At 42.6% G+C, this 14,134-nt stretch overlaps 1 protein-coding gene across 2 annotated transcripts in view; it reads right to left on the bottom strand.

Moving 5' to 3' along the window:
* LOC128663510 (tetratricopeptide repeat protein 39A) overlaps positions 1-14,134 on the bottom strand; it is a 224,509-nt gene that overhangs the window by 16,938 nt on the left and 193,437 nt on the right. For both annotated transcript variants that reach the window (XM_053717871.1, XM_053717872.1), the window contains one exon: positions 4,958-5,072. In XM_053717871.1, the coding sequence (XP_053573846.1) occupies positions 4,958-5,072 (115 nt within the window). The remainder of the gene's footprint in view (positions 1-4,957; positions 5,073-14,134) is intronic.

Below are 14,134 nucleotides of genomic sequence, written 5' to 3' on the forward strand. Positions count from 1 at the left end.
TTGAAGTTCTGACGGGACGCCATCAGATCCATGTCTGGAATGCCCCATAATTGAGTCAACTGGGCAAACACCTCCGGGTGGAGTTCCCACTCCCCCGGATGGAAAGTCTGACGACTCAGGTAATCCGCCTCCCAGTTGTCTACTCCTGGGATGTGGGTTGCAGATAGGTGGCAGGAGTGATCCTCCGCCCATTTGATGATTTTGGATACCTCTCTCATCGCCAAGGAACTCTTTGTTCTCCCCTGATGATTGATGTAAGCTACAGTCGTCATGTTGTCTGACTGGAATCTTATGAATCCGGCCTTCGCTAGTTGAGGCCAAGCCTGGAGAGCATTGAATATCGCTCTCAGTTCCAGTATGTTTATCGGAAGAAGAGACTCTTCCCGAGACCATAGACCCTGAGCTTTCAGGGAGTCCCAGACCGCGCCCCAACCTAATAGACTGGCGTCGGTCGTGACAATGACCCACTCTGGTCTGCGGAAACTCATTCCCTGAGACAGGTGATCCTGGGACAACCACCAACGGAGTGAGTCTCTGGTTATCTGGTCTACTTGAATCTTTGGGGACAAGTCTGTATAATCCCCATTCCACTGCTTGAGCATGCACAGTTGTAATGGTCTTAGATGAATTCGAGCAAAAGGAACTATATCCATTGCTGCCACCATCAACCCTACTACTTCCATGCACTGAGCTATGGAAGGCTGTAGAATAGAGAGAAGAACTTGACAAGCGTTTCGAAGCTTTGACTTTCTGACTTTTGTCAAGAAGAATCTATTATTGTTCCCAAAAAGGGAACTCTTGTCGACGGATACAGGGAACTCTTTTCTACGTTCACCTTCCACCCGTGAGATCTGAGAAAGGCTAGAACGATGTCTGTATGAGCCTTTGCCTTGGAAAGAGACAACGCTTGAATTAGAATGTCGTCCAGGTAAGGTGCCACTGCAATGCCCCTTGGTCTTAGAACCGCTAGAAGGGACCCGAGCACTTTTGTGAAAATTCTGGGAGCAGTGGCTAGTCCGAATGGAAGAGCCACGAACTGATAATGTTTGTCCAGAAAGGCGAACCTTAGGAACTGATGATGATCTTTGTGGATAGGAATATGTAGATACGCATCCTTTAAATCCACGGTAGTCATATATTGACCCTCCTGGATTGCAGGTAAAAATGTTCGAATGGTTTCCATTTTGAACGATGGAACTCTGAGAAATTTGTTTAGAATTTTTAAATCCAGAATTGGTCTGAAGGTTCCCTCTTTTTTGGGAACTACAAACAGATTTGAGTAAAACCCCTGACCTTGTTCCACAGTTGGAACTGGGTGTATCACTCCCATCTTTAACAGGTCTTCTACACAATGTAAGAATGCCTGTCTCTTTATTTGGTTTGAAGATAAGTGAGAAATGTGGAACCTTCCCCTTGGAGGTAGTTCCTTGAATTCTAGACGATAACCCTGAGAGACTATTTATAGTACCCAGGGATCCTGAACATCTCTTGCCCAAGCCTGAGCAAAGAGAGAGAGTCTGCCCCCTACTAGATCCGGTCCCGGATCGGGGACTACCCCTTCATGCTGTTTTGGTAGCAGCAGCAGCAGGCTTCTTGGCTTGTTTACCCTTGTTCCAGCCTTGCATTGGTTTCCAAGCTGGTTTAGTCTGGGAAGCGTTACCCTCTTGTCTAGAGGCTGCAGAGTTAGAAGCCGGTCCGTTCCTGAAGTTGCGAAAGGAACGAAAATTGGACTTATTCTTAGCCTTGAAAGGCCTATCTTGTGGGAGGGAATGGCCCTTTCCCCCAGTGATATCTGAAATAATTTCCTTCAATTCTGGCCCAAAAAGGGTCTTACCTTTGAAAGGAATATTAAGCAATTTTGTCTTGGAAGATACATCCGCCGACCAAGACTTTAGCCAGAGCGCTCTACGCGCCACAATTGCAAACCCTGAATTTTTCGCCGCTAATTTCGCTAACTGCAAAGCGGCGTCTAAAATAAAAGAATTAGCTAACTTAAGTGCGTGAATTCTGTCCATGACCTCCTCATATGGAGTCTCCCTACTGAGCGACTTTTCCAGTTCCTCGAACCAGAACCACGCCGCTGTAGTGACAGGAATAATGCACAAAATAGGTTGAAGGAGGTATCCTTGCTGTACAAAAATCTTTTTAAGCAAGCCCTCCAATTTTTTATCCATAGGATCTTTGAAAGCACAATTGTCCTCAATGGGAATGGTCGTGCGTTTGGCTAGTGTAGAAACCGCCCCCTCGACCTTAGGGACTGTTTGCCATGTGTCCTTCCTGGGGTCAACCATGGGGAACAATTTCTTAAATATAGGAGGAGGGACAAAAGGTATGCCTGGCTTCTCCCACTCCTTATTCACAATGTCCGCCACCCTTTTAGGTATCGGAAAGGCATCAGGGTGCACCGGGACCTCTAGGAACTTGTCCATCTTGCACAATTTTTCTGGGATGACCAGATTGTCACAATCATCCAGAGTAGATAGCACCTCCTTAAGTAATGCGCGGAGATGCTCTAATTTAAATGTAAATGTCACAACATCAGGTTCTGCCTGCTGAGAAATTCTTCCTGTATCAGAAATTTCTCCATCTGACAAACCCTCCCTCACTGCCACTTCAGACTGGTGTGAGGGTATGACAGATAAATTATCATCAGCGCCCTCCTGCTCTACAGTGTTTAAAACAGAGCAATCGCGCTTTCTCTGAAATGCTGGCATTTTGGATAAAATATTAGCTATGGAGTTATCCATTACTGCCGTCAATTGTTGCATAGTAACAAGCATTGGCGCGCTAGAAGTACTAGGGGTCGCCTGCGCGGGCATAACTGGTATAGACAGAGAAGGAGAGAATGCATAACTATCCCTACTTCCTTCATCTGAGGAATCATCCTGGGCAACCTTACTAAATGTGACAGTACTGTCCTTGCTTTGTTTGGACGCTATGGCACAATTATCACATACATTTGAAGGAGCAACCACCTTGGCCTCCATACATACAGAACATGACTTATCTGAAGGTACAGACATGTTAAACAGGCTTAAACTGGTTAATAAAGCACAAAAACCGTTTTTAAACAAAACCGTTACTGTCTCTTTAAATGTTATACAGGGCACACTTTATTACTGAATATGTGAAAAACTATGAAGGAATTATCCAAACTTTACCAAAATTTCACCACAGTGTCTTAGTGCATTCAAAGTATTGCAGCCCAATTTTGAAGCTGTTAACCCTTAAAATGCGGAAACCGGAGCCGTTTTGCAATTTAACCCCACTACAGTCCCAGCCACAGCCTTTGCTGCGACTTCACTTATCCCAGGGGGGTATACGATACCAATTCCAGCCTTCTAGGAACGTTTTCTGTGGATACCAGACCCTCTCACATGCAGCTGCATGCACTGCACTCAAAAGAAACTGCGCAATAATGGCGCGAAAATTAGGCTCTGCCTACTACAGAGAAAGGCCCTTCCTGACTGGGAAGGTGTCTTAACTAGTGCCTGGCAATAAAAACGTTCCCCAAATATTAAAAAGTTTGAAATCCACTTCAAAACCTTAATAATAACTTAAATAAACAATCGATTTAGCCCTTAAAAGTGTCCACCAGTTATTAGCCCATAATAAGCCCTTTATTCTATCTGAGTCTAAGAAAATGGCTTACCTTCCAGCATTACACAGTCTTGTTAGAAAAATGGCTAGTCATACCTTGAGCAGAAAAGTCTGCAAACTGTTCCCCCCAACTGAAGTTCTCTAGGCTCAACAGTCCTGCGTGGGAACAGCAATTGATTGTAGTTACTGCTGCTAAAATCATACTCCTCTTTTAAACAGAACTCTTCATCTCTTTCTGTTTCAGAGTAAATAGTACATACCAGTACCATTTCAAAATAACAAACTTTTGATAGAAGAATAAAAAACTACAACTAAACACCACATACTCTTCACCATCTCCGTGGAGATGCTACTTGTTCAGAGCGGCAAAGAGAATGACTGGTGGGGCGGAGCCAAGGAGGGGCTATATGGACAGCTTTTGCTGTGCTCTTTGCCATTTCCTGTTAGGGAAGAGAATATTCCCACAAGTAATGGATGACGCCGTGGACCGGACACACCAATGTTGGAGAAAACCAAGCAAGGACTACCTCACAACTTTCTAACTGCTCTAGAGGGATAGTTAACCCCAGCATTTTCTTTTATGATTCAGATAGAACATGCCATTTTAAACAACTTTCCAATTTACTTATATTATCAAATTTGCTTCATTCTCTTGTTATCCATTGTTGAAGGGACAACATTGTACTACTGGCAGCTAGCTGAACACATCTAGCTATCCAACCACAAGAGACAAATGTGTTCAGGCACCAATTAGCAGCAGCTTCCACTAGTGTATGATATGTGAGTATTCTTTTTTTTAACAAAAGGATACTAAGAGAACAAAGCACATTTGAAAATATAAGTAAATTTAATTAAAAGTGTCTTAAAATGACATGCTCTATCTGAATCATGCAAGTTTAATTTTGACTTTCCAATCCCTTTAAAGCCACCACTACCCTACTGAAGAGATTGACGTGGACTACCGCTAGACCCAAAAACTTGCATGTAGCGAAAAGAAATCCAATTTTTCTTCAGACACCAAACTTCACCTCCTCCATTGACAGAAGCAAAGAGAATGGGTAGGAGAGTGACACTTAACAGCTTTGCTTTGGTGCTCTTTGCCTCCTCCTGCTGGCCAGTGATATTCCCACTAGTAATTGAATTACGTCGTGGACTCTCCATATCTTAGGAAAGAAAAATGTTCTTTGAAAAATTATTTTTACTGCTATCTAACTCTACAAACTGTACATTACCCATTGCCCCAGATAAGCTGGAGTGAATATTACAGGATTCTGAAACTGACCATGCAACAGTCTATAAAGTTATTGATTGATCAGTTTAGGGGCTTATTGATATTTGTCCTTTAGTGACCACTCACCTCTCATATATGTGTGTAAAGCATTGCTCAGCCTGTGCTAATCTACCCCGGTGTTTCAGACACAAGCCCTTTAGGAGCAGAATGGAGCAAAGATCATCTTCTGTGTATTCATTCACTGCACAGAAAAATAGTTATATTTAGTATAATCTATACACACAATGTACAAACTTGTTCATAATTAAAGGGACAGTGTACCCTCATTTTTTCCCCCTTTATTTCCACTTATCCATTTAACCTGCTGGAGTCTATTATAACTGTTTACAAATAGTTTATTTACCTTTATATCAGCTTTTGAAACAGTGGATTTTGCCTGTAGTATCCCTACCTATACTTAGGGCTATATTTATTATTAGCCGAACGTGCCACTCGCTCATTTGAGCCTGCAACTGATATTTATGAAGCAGCAGTTTAAACCGCTGCTTCGTAAACCCTAAGTTGGCGGATGAAAAATTGCCCAGATTCATTCAGCCAGGGTGATTGACAAGCCCTACTCTCACACAATTGGTTACATGAGGGTAGGGAGGCGTTATTGCATGAGGAACGCTCGTGCAATGGTAAATATGGGGAACAAATGCTCCCCACAATTTGCAATCAAATGTGTACAGGTTCACAACATGTGAATCCTGTTTGTTCGCAAATTGATAAATCTTGTCCGGGTTAGTTTCTTTACTTTTAATATAGGCTAAAGAAAAGTTGTGTAAACATAGCTAGCAGGAGAAATAACACTCCCAATGAGAGGTAGGAGAGATAAGTAATAAAATGCTAATTTTCAAATCTCTCTACGCATTGGTCTTGGTATACAGACAGAGATAATATAAAGAAGCATGTTTGTACATAGAAAGTGATGCAATAAGGAGATTGGATTTCCCTGCTAGCTCAACCCATTTTAATGGGTTGTGGTTTTAAAAAAAAACAAAAACCCCAAACCAGTTATTTCATATGCAAAAATAAACCCAAAGGATACATTTATCATACGTTTTCTACTCTGCAGCTGATATAACAAGTCATTGGAAACACATTAAAGGAAAAACATATTTACAGCATACTGTCCCTTTAACAGCACAAAGTAATTTTATCTAAATTTCCTAAAGTTTCCCTTCATAAAACTTTATTCAAAATTAAGCACATTGTCAAGTCAAGTCCACTATTCAACGTAAAGTGACAAAGCATAAACAGGCATACAGATGTGGCTAAAAGTATTGGTAGCCTTCCACTTTCTCTGAACTCAGTAAAAAGTGACCAAAGGGAAGCTAAGTATTTATGTCTTCACATAATACTTTAAACAGTAAAACAAATGAGAATGCACTGACAAAAATACTGGTACTCTTAACTTAATATTTTGTAGCACAGCCTTGGAGACAATAACGGCAATAATTTGCTTTCTGTAGCTCTGAATAAGATTTCTACACTTTTCTGCTGTGATTTTCGCCCACTCTTCTTGAGAAGTTCTCTCAAATTTAATAGGTGCCTTTTCCCAATTGCGGGTTTCAGCTATTTCCACAGATGTTTAATAGCATTCAGATCTGGACTCATAAAAGGCTACTTTGGAACGGCCCAATTTTTTTTTCTCTCATCTATTGTTGGGTGCTTTTTGAGGTATGTTTTGGGTTATTATCCTGCTGAAGGACTATGACCTGCGACAAACAGCTTTCTGACACTGGGCAGTACGTTTGGCTACAGAATGCCTTGATAGTATCCCAATTTCATTGTGCCCTGCACAGATTCTCTTTCTTTCCTATGGCATGGAGAGTCCACAATGTCATTCCAATTGCTAGTGGGAAATTCAACTCCTTGCCAGCAGGAGGCAAAGAGCACCCCAGCAAAGCTGTTAAGTGTAACTTCCCTTACATATAATCCCCAGTCATTCTCTTTGCCTTTGTCAATGGAGGTTGAGTGAAAATGGTGTCTGAATATATTTAATCCTTTTATGGGTACTTTTCCCTGCAAGCAAGGATTAAGGGCTATGCTGTGTCCATGTCAATCTCTTACGTAAGAGTAATGGTGGCTATTAGCAGTTAGAAAGCGGCAAGGCTGTCCTTTGCTTTATTTCTAACATTATTGCTATAATTATTCATAGAATAAATGCTATAATTATTCATAGAAAGCCAGGGTTGGTTACTCTGCTCTTTCTTTTTCTTCAGGTCCCTGATAGAAAGTGGAGTGTCTATCACACCTAGGAAGTTTTTCCTGCCCTGCAGCTGGATCCACAGATAAGTGCCTTTGCCTTCTAGGTACTGAAGGACATCACTTTGGAGGTTAATTCCTCTTGTGGATCATCATCTGGGACATGTAATCATTAAGGGGTTATCAGTGGGGCAGTTTGGCAGGCACTGAAGTGTGTGGAACTCTAGGGGTTAATTTCCCCCTTTTCATAGAGAGACTGGCGAAGGGTATTATTTTGAGTCAGAAGGAAGGTCTAAGACCTTTATTTGAGGGACAGACTCTTTCAGTGTTATTTTACTTAAAGAGTGAAAGGCAGTGCATGACGGTTATTTCTTTGAAAGTACTGAGACATAAATGTGCGCCTTTTAGTGGCGTAGTTTATTTTCTTAGGGCCAGTCACTTGACCTTTGCTTTCCGCTCTTCCTTATCTGAGCGGAGTGAAAGGCAGTGCGTGTGTCTTAGCAAAGTCACATAGGCTCTGATTCTTTTATTTTCCTCTGAATCGTTCCTGTTCTGGCAGCATTCTTTTTCTAACAACAGATTTCACCGCATGCGACTTCTGCCTGTATTTCAACTAGAAATCCTGTCCGGTGTGGTAAGACTCCTCAGCTTGCTGAGGTGTTAAGGTTTTTTTTTTTTTTTTTTTAATTTATATCTTCTGAATATACTTTATTGAATCTCCTGCCTTAAAGGGTTTTAACGGTTTTTAAAGTGACATACTGTTTATTTTATTTTTTCATCAATTACTATTGGGAACTTTTCCACTATGGACTCTGACAGTATGCAGGTCAAAGACTCTGTTTCTTTGGATAAGTGCTTATTATGTTTGGAGGCCCAAATTGTTTTACCTATGCAATTTTATTCCTCATGCTTAGCTAAGACTCTAAAATTCAAAGATAAATTACTCCCTTCTGAGCCAATTGTCTCTCAGGATAATGCTGTTCAGGATATGCCTCAGCTTTCTCCTCAAACGTCCCAAGCCTTAATGGTTTTACATTCAGTGCCCTGTGGTTCCTCTCAACCTCCTGGGGGTGTTTATTTGCCAGGAGATTTTGCTGCACAGATAACTTCTGCGGTGGCTGTAGCCTTAGCTGCTTTACCTACCCCGGGTAAGCGTAAGAGGAAATCTAAACATATTTCTACTATTAAGGTTTCTGACCTCTCTAAATCTGCATTGGTCAGCCTTTCCCAAATGTCTGATGAGGAGAATACTTCAGTAGCTTCTAAAGGTGAATTCTCTGACACATTGGGGGAAAAATCTTCAAAATCTGAAGAGGTTAATTTTAGATTTAAGCTGGAACACCTCCAGTTTTTTTTTTCTTCCTTTCCTTTTTCTCTTAACCTTCCTTTTTAACTCTTATAAGTATCTCTATGTGACCACTTCTCCAACTATCCTTATGATAGTACCTTTACTCAAAATGTGAAAATACAATCAGTGTGTAATGCTTAAGGCCTGAGACCCCTATATACATAAACAAAAATTTAATTTGGGCTCCAGTCTTAGAACAACCTGTTGATCCCCACTCTTCTATAAACAAACTCAGCAAGTACAAATATTCAAGGCTATAACCAATGAGAACCCCTTAAAATGATCCTTTCTATACAAATCTTAACATTAATAAGGGATATCTCAACAAACAATTAAATCAGCAGACTACTTAATGTTACCACTGTAAAAATAGAACAATAAGGTTATCAGTCAGTCTCTAAAAAATCATAAGCTTTATCTCTCTCTCTTTTTTTTTTTTTTTAAACAAGCCTGGTCTCTTCGACCTGGAAGGAGCTTTTATGCCCAGCTGTAGCGTCGGCCAGGACTTCACATGTTTGGACCAGGTCTCTGCTTGTATTATAATAGAAAAAGGCACTACCGGGCTGCTATGCAACCTTGACTTTACCAGCAGGCAGAGTTTAAAACATTAATGGGAAGTCCTCCAGTATCCCTTACAGAATAAGACAATGTCCCAAAATCACTCAGGTAGATTCTCCAGCCACCCACCTCCTTCAGCGTGCCAGGGACACGCCAGGATCACAAATACACACAAGTGGTTTAAGAAACAGTTAGGGACACAGTTAATTAATACGGAGTGAGAAGCGTCCCACTGATACTTGCGGTAAAACGATGCCTCTTCTGGACCGGCAAACTTTGGCCGGAATATTCTTACACAGCAGCGCTATTCCTGGGAGACCTGTGCCATCACCTCAAATGGTCACGAAATACTTGACCCGGCTGCTGCAGTCGGCACCTCGACTTCAACTGTTCCAGGAGAGCGTGACTTCCGGATCCCTTCGCGTAACCACCGCTCTTACTTTCTCAGAGTATCCGTGCTCCAGGAAATAGGAAGAATTGCAACCTCCGCACCAGGCTATCGCTCCGGGTCAGCACCTCCACCACTCCAACTATCCACCTCTCGCAGATCTAGAACTCCTCCTCGCCTCATACGGAACTCCAGCCTCAGCAGAAAATAGCGAGTCCAGCAGGTAAATTTTTAGCCTCAGCACTGGATGTCAGCAGGAGACTTAGTACATGTTTGTTGGCTTTCTCTTCTTGAAAGATTGCTCAGCAGCGGTTTACCCGCAGGCACATACAGCCTTAGAGGTTTCCTTCCAGCTGGCGTTATTATGCCTAGCTACTGGCCCCGCTAAGTCTAGCGAAAATGGGGCAAAGAATGAAGGCTTGGATCACTAGCAAAGGCTAACACGCCGACATGGAGCAGCATGAATTTCAGCTCCGCCTTCTCACCGGAACACCTCCAGTTACTACTGAAAGATGTTCTAGCTACGTTGGACAACTCTGAACCTTCGGTTGCTGTCAACCCCAATAAGTCCTCTGATAGAGTTTATGATTCTCCAACTTCTGATGATCTTTTTCCTGTTCCAGACAAGGTGTCTGAAATTATAGCTCAGGAATGGGATAAGCCAGGGGTTCCTTTTTCATCTTCCCCTGTTTTTAAAGAGATGTTCCCTGTTGCTGACTCCATTCGGGACTCATAGCACACTGTGCCTAAAGTAGAGGGAACTATCTCTACTCTAGCTAAAAGAACTACCATTCCTATAGAGGATAGCTGTTCTTTTAAGGATCCAATGGATAAGAAGCTTGAGGCTTACTTAAAAAATATGTACAGCCATCAAGGTTTACAGTGGCAACCTGCGGAAAGTATTGCCACGGTTGCGGGAGCAGCATCTTATTGGTGCGATGCCCTGTCTGATCTAATCAGATCTGATCAGTAGAGACTACGGTAGAGGAGATCCAAGATAGGTTCAAAGCTCTTAAACTGGCCAATACCTTTATCTGTGATGCCAACATGCAGGTAATTAGACTGGGAGCTAAGATGTCTAGCTTCACTGTTCTATAGCTCTGTGGTTAAAATATTGGTCTGCTGATGTATCTTCAAAGGCCAAGCTTTTGGCTTTACCTTATAAGGGTAAAACTCTCTTTTGTCCTGGTCTGGCGGAAATCATTTCCGAGATTACGGGTGGAAAGGGATCTTTCCTACCTCATGACAAGAGAAATAGACCTAAAGGTCAACATAATTCTAATTTTCGCTCCTTTCGCAACTTTAAAAGGACAGAAGTCTTCCTCCTCCTCTTCCAAGCCAGAGCAATCCAGGACCTCTTGGAAGTCCAGTCAGCCTTGGAAAAAGGGGAAGCAAAACAAGAAGCCTTCCGCTGATTCTAAATCAGCAAGAAGGGTCCACCCCTGATCCAATTTTGGATCAAGTGGGGGCAGACTTTCTCTTTTTCAGCAGGCTTGTATACGCGATGTCCCAGATCCATGGGCTGTGGACATAGTATCCCAGGGTTACAAAATAGGATTCAAATATTGCCCTCCAAGAGGCAGATTTCTCCTGTCAAGACTATCCACAAACCAGGTAAAGAGGGAGGCTTTCTTACATTGTGTAGAGGACCTATCCTCCCTGGGAGTTATTGTTCCAGTTCCTCTAGAGGAACAGGGTCTAGGATTCTATTCAAATCAATTTCTGGTTCCCAAGAAGGAGGGAACTTTCCATCCCATCCTAGACTTAAAGTGCCTCAACAAATTTCTCAGGATTCCGTCCTTCAAGATGGAAACTATTCGTTCCAATCTTCCGTTGGTTCAGGAAATTCAGTTCATGACGACCATAGACCTGAAGGACGCGTATATCTCCATGTTCCCATTCACAGGGATCATCACCAGTGTCTCAGGTTTGCATTTCTGGACAAGCATTTCCAGTTTGTTGCACTTCCGTTTGGTATTGCCACGGCTCCCAGAATATTCACAAAGGTTCTGGGAGCTCTATTGGCAGTGGTCAGATCCCAAGGAATTGAGGTGGCACCTTATCTAGATGACATCATGGTTCAGGCGTCATCTTTTCAACTAGCAAAATCTCATACATAGATGTTGTTAGCTTTACTACGTTCCCACGGGTGGAAAGTGAATCTGGAAAAGAGTTCTCTAGTTCCAGCTACAAGAGTATGTTTCCTAGGGACAATCATAGATTTCCTGTCCATTAAGATTTTTCTGACAGACGTCAGAAAATCCAAACTTCTTGCCTTTCACTCCAGTCTGCTATTCGTCCATCAGTGGCTCAATGCATGGAGGTGATTGGTCTGATGGTGGCTTCAATGGACATCATTCCTTTTGCTCTGTTTCATCTGCAACCGCTGCAGCTTTGCATGCTCAGTCAATGGAACGGAGAACATTCAGATTTATCGCAGAGTATAAAACTGGATCCCCTAACAAAAGACTTTCTCTCATGGTGGATTTCACAGGAACATCTGTCTCTGGGCACTTACTTTCTGAGACCTTCCAGGGTTATAGTAACTACAGACGTCAGCCTGTTAGGCTGGGGAGCTGTTTGGGGTTCTCTAAAAGCTCATGGCCTGTGGTCTTGGGAAGAGTCTTCTCTTCCCATAGACATCTTGGAGTTCAGAGCAATCTTCAGTGCCTTGACAGCTTGGCCTCAATTATCTTTAGTCCGGTTTATCAGATTCCAGTTGGACAACATCACCTCAGTGGCTTACATCAAAAACCAGGGACGAACTCGGAGTTCCTTGGCCATGAAGGAGGTGACTCGTACGATCCACATGCCAGGAGTGGACAATTGGGAGGTGGAATTTCTGAGCAGAGACTTTTCATCCTGGGGAGTGGGCTTTCCATCCGAAAGTGTTCTCAAGGATAACCCTCAGGAGGGGGGTTCCAGAGTTGAATCTGATGGTGTCTCGTCAGAACGCTAAGCTTCCAAAGTACGGATCAAGGTCAAGAGATCCACAGGCCGCTCTGATAGATGCTCTGGGGTTCCTTAGGATTTTGGTCTATCATACCTGTTTCCTCCGTTTACTCACCTTCCACAAGTCATTGCTCGTATCAAGCAGGAGAGAGCATCTGTGATTCTAATAGCTCCTGCCTGGCCTTGCAGTATCTGGTTCGTGGATCTGGTGAAGATGTTATCTCTTCCACCTTGGAGGTTACCTTTGAGGAAGGACCTTCTAATTCAGGGTCCATTCCTCCATCCAAATCTAGATTCTCTGAAGCTGACTGCTTGGAGATTGAACGCCTAGTCCTGTCTAGATGTGGTGTTTCGGACACGGTCATTTATACTATGCTTCAGGCTTGTAAACCTGTTACTCGCAGGATTTACCACAAGGTATGGCATAAATACCTTTTTTGGTGTGAAGCTAAGGGTTTCTCCTGGAGCCGGGTACGGTTTCCCCATATTTTATCTTTTCTTCAGGATGGCCTGCAGTAAGATTTATCAGTCAGTACTCTGAAGGGTCAGATTTCTGCATTATCTATCCTTTTGCACAAACGTCTGGCAGACTTACTAGATGTTCAAGCTTTGTACAGGTACTGGTCAGAATCAGGCCTGTGTTTAAACCTGTTGCTCCTCCTTGGAGTCTTAACATCGTTCTTAAAGTTTTGCAGCAGGCTCCGTTTGTTGATATAAAGATGTTATCTTGGAAGGTTTTGTTTCTCCTTGCTATTTCTTCTGCTTACAGAGTTTCTGAGCTTTTAGCTCTGCAGTGTGATTCCCCCTACCTTATTTTTCATGCAGATAATGCGGTCCTTTGTACTAAATTGGGGTTTCTCCCTAAGGTGGTGTTGGATCGAAACATTAATCAGGAAATTTTTCCTTTTTGTTCTAATCCTTCTTCTCATAAGGAACGTCTTTTGCATAACTTGGATGTTGTGCGTGCTCTTAAATTTTACCTACAAGCTACTAAAGATTTTCTGCATTCTTCTGCCCTGTTTGTTGTTTTCTCTGAAAAGCGTAAGGGTCAGAAGGCCACTTCTACTACTCTTTCCCTCTCGTTGAGAAGTATGATTCATTTTGGTTATGAGACTGCTGGACAGCAGCCTCCTGAGAGAATTACGGCTCATTCCACTAGGGCTGTCTCCTTCTTGGGCATTCAAAAATGAAGCTTCTGTGGAACAGATTTGCAAGGCGGCAACATTGTTCTCTCTGCATACTTTTTCCAAATTCTACAAATTTGATACTTTTGCCTCGGCTGAGGCCTCTTTTGGGAGAAAGGTTCGTCAAGCGGTGTTGACTTCTGTTTAGGTCCTCCTGCCTTGTTCTCCCTCCCTGTTCATTCAGTGTCCTCTAGCTTGGGTATTGGGTCCCACTAGTAATTGGAATGACATTGTGGACTCTCCATGCCATAGAAAAGAAAACAGAAATTTATTAGGTAAGCATACATTTTTTCTTTCCGGGCATGGAGAGTCCCCGACCCCGCCCTCTTATTAAATTATAATTCGGCAGTTTTTTTTAGTAAACCTCAGGCACCTCTAAACCTTTTGTGTCTCATCTTTTTCCATTTTCCTTCAGCTTAATGACTGGGGATTATGGGAAGGGAAGTTACACTTAACAGCTTTACTGGGGTGCTTTTTGCCTCCTCCTGCTGGCTAGGAGTTGAATATCCCACTAGTAATTGGAATGACGTTGTGCCCGGAAAGAAATTTATCAGGTAGGCATAAATTTTGTTTTCGTCTGAAAGTACATTCTCCCAGATTGACTGTGGCTTGTCAAAATGCGT

This window comes from Bombina bombina, chromosome 6 (assembly GCF_027579735.1).
Source record: "Bombina bombina isolate aBomBom1 chromosome 6, aBomBom1.pri, whole genome shotgun sequence".
NCBI lineage: Eukaryota > Metazoa > Chordata > Amphibia > Anura > Bombinatoridae > Bombina > Bombina bombina.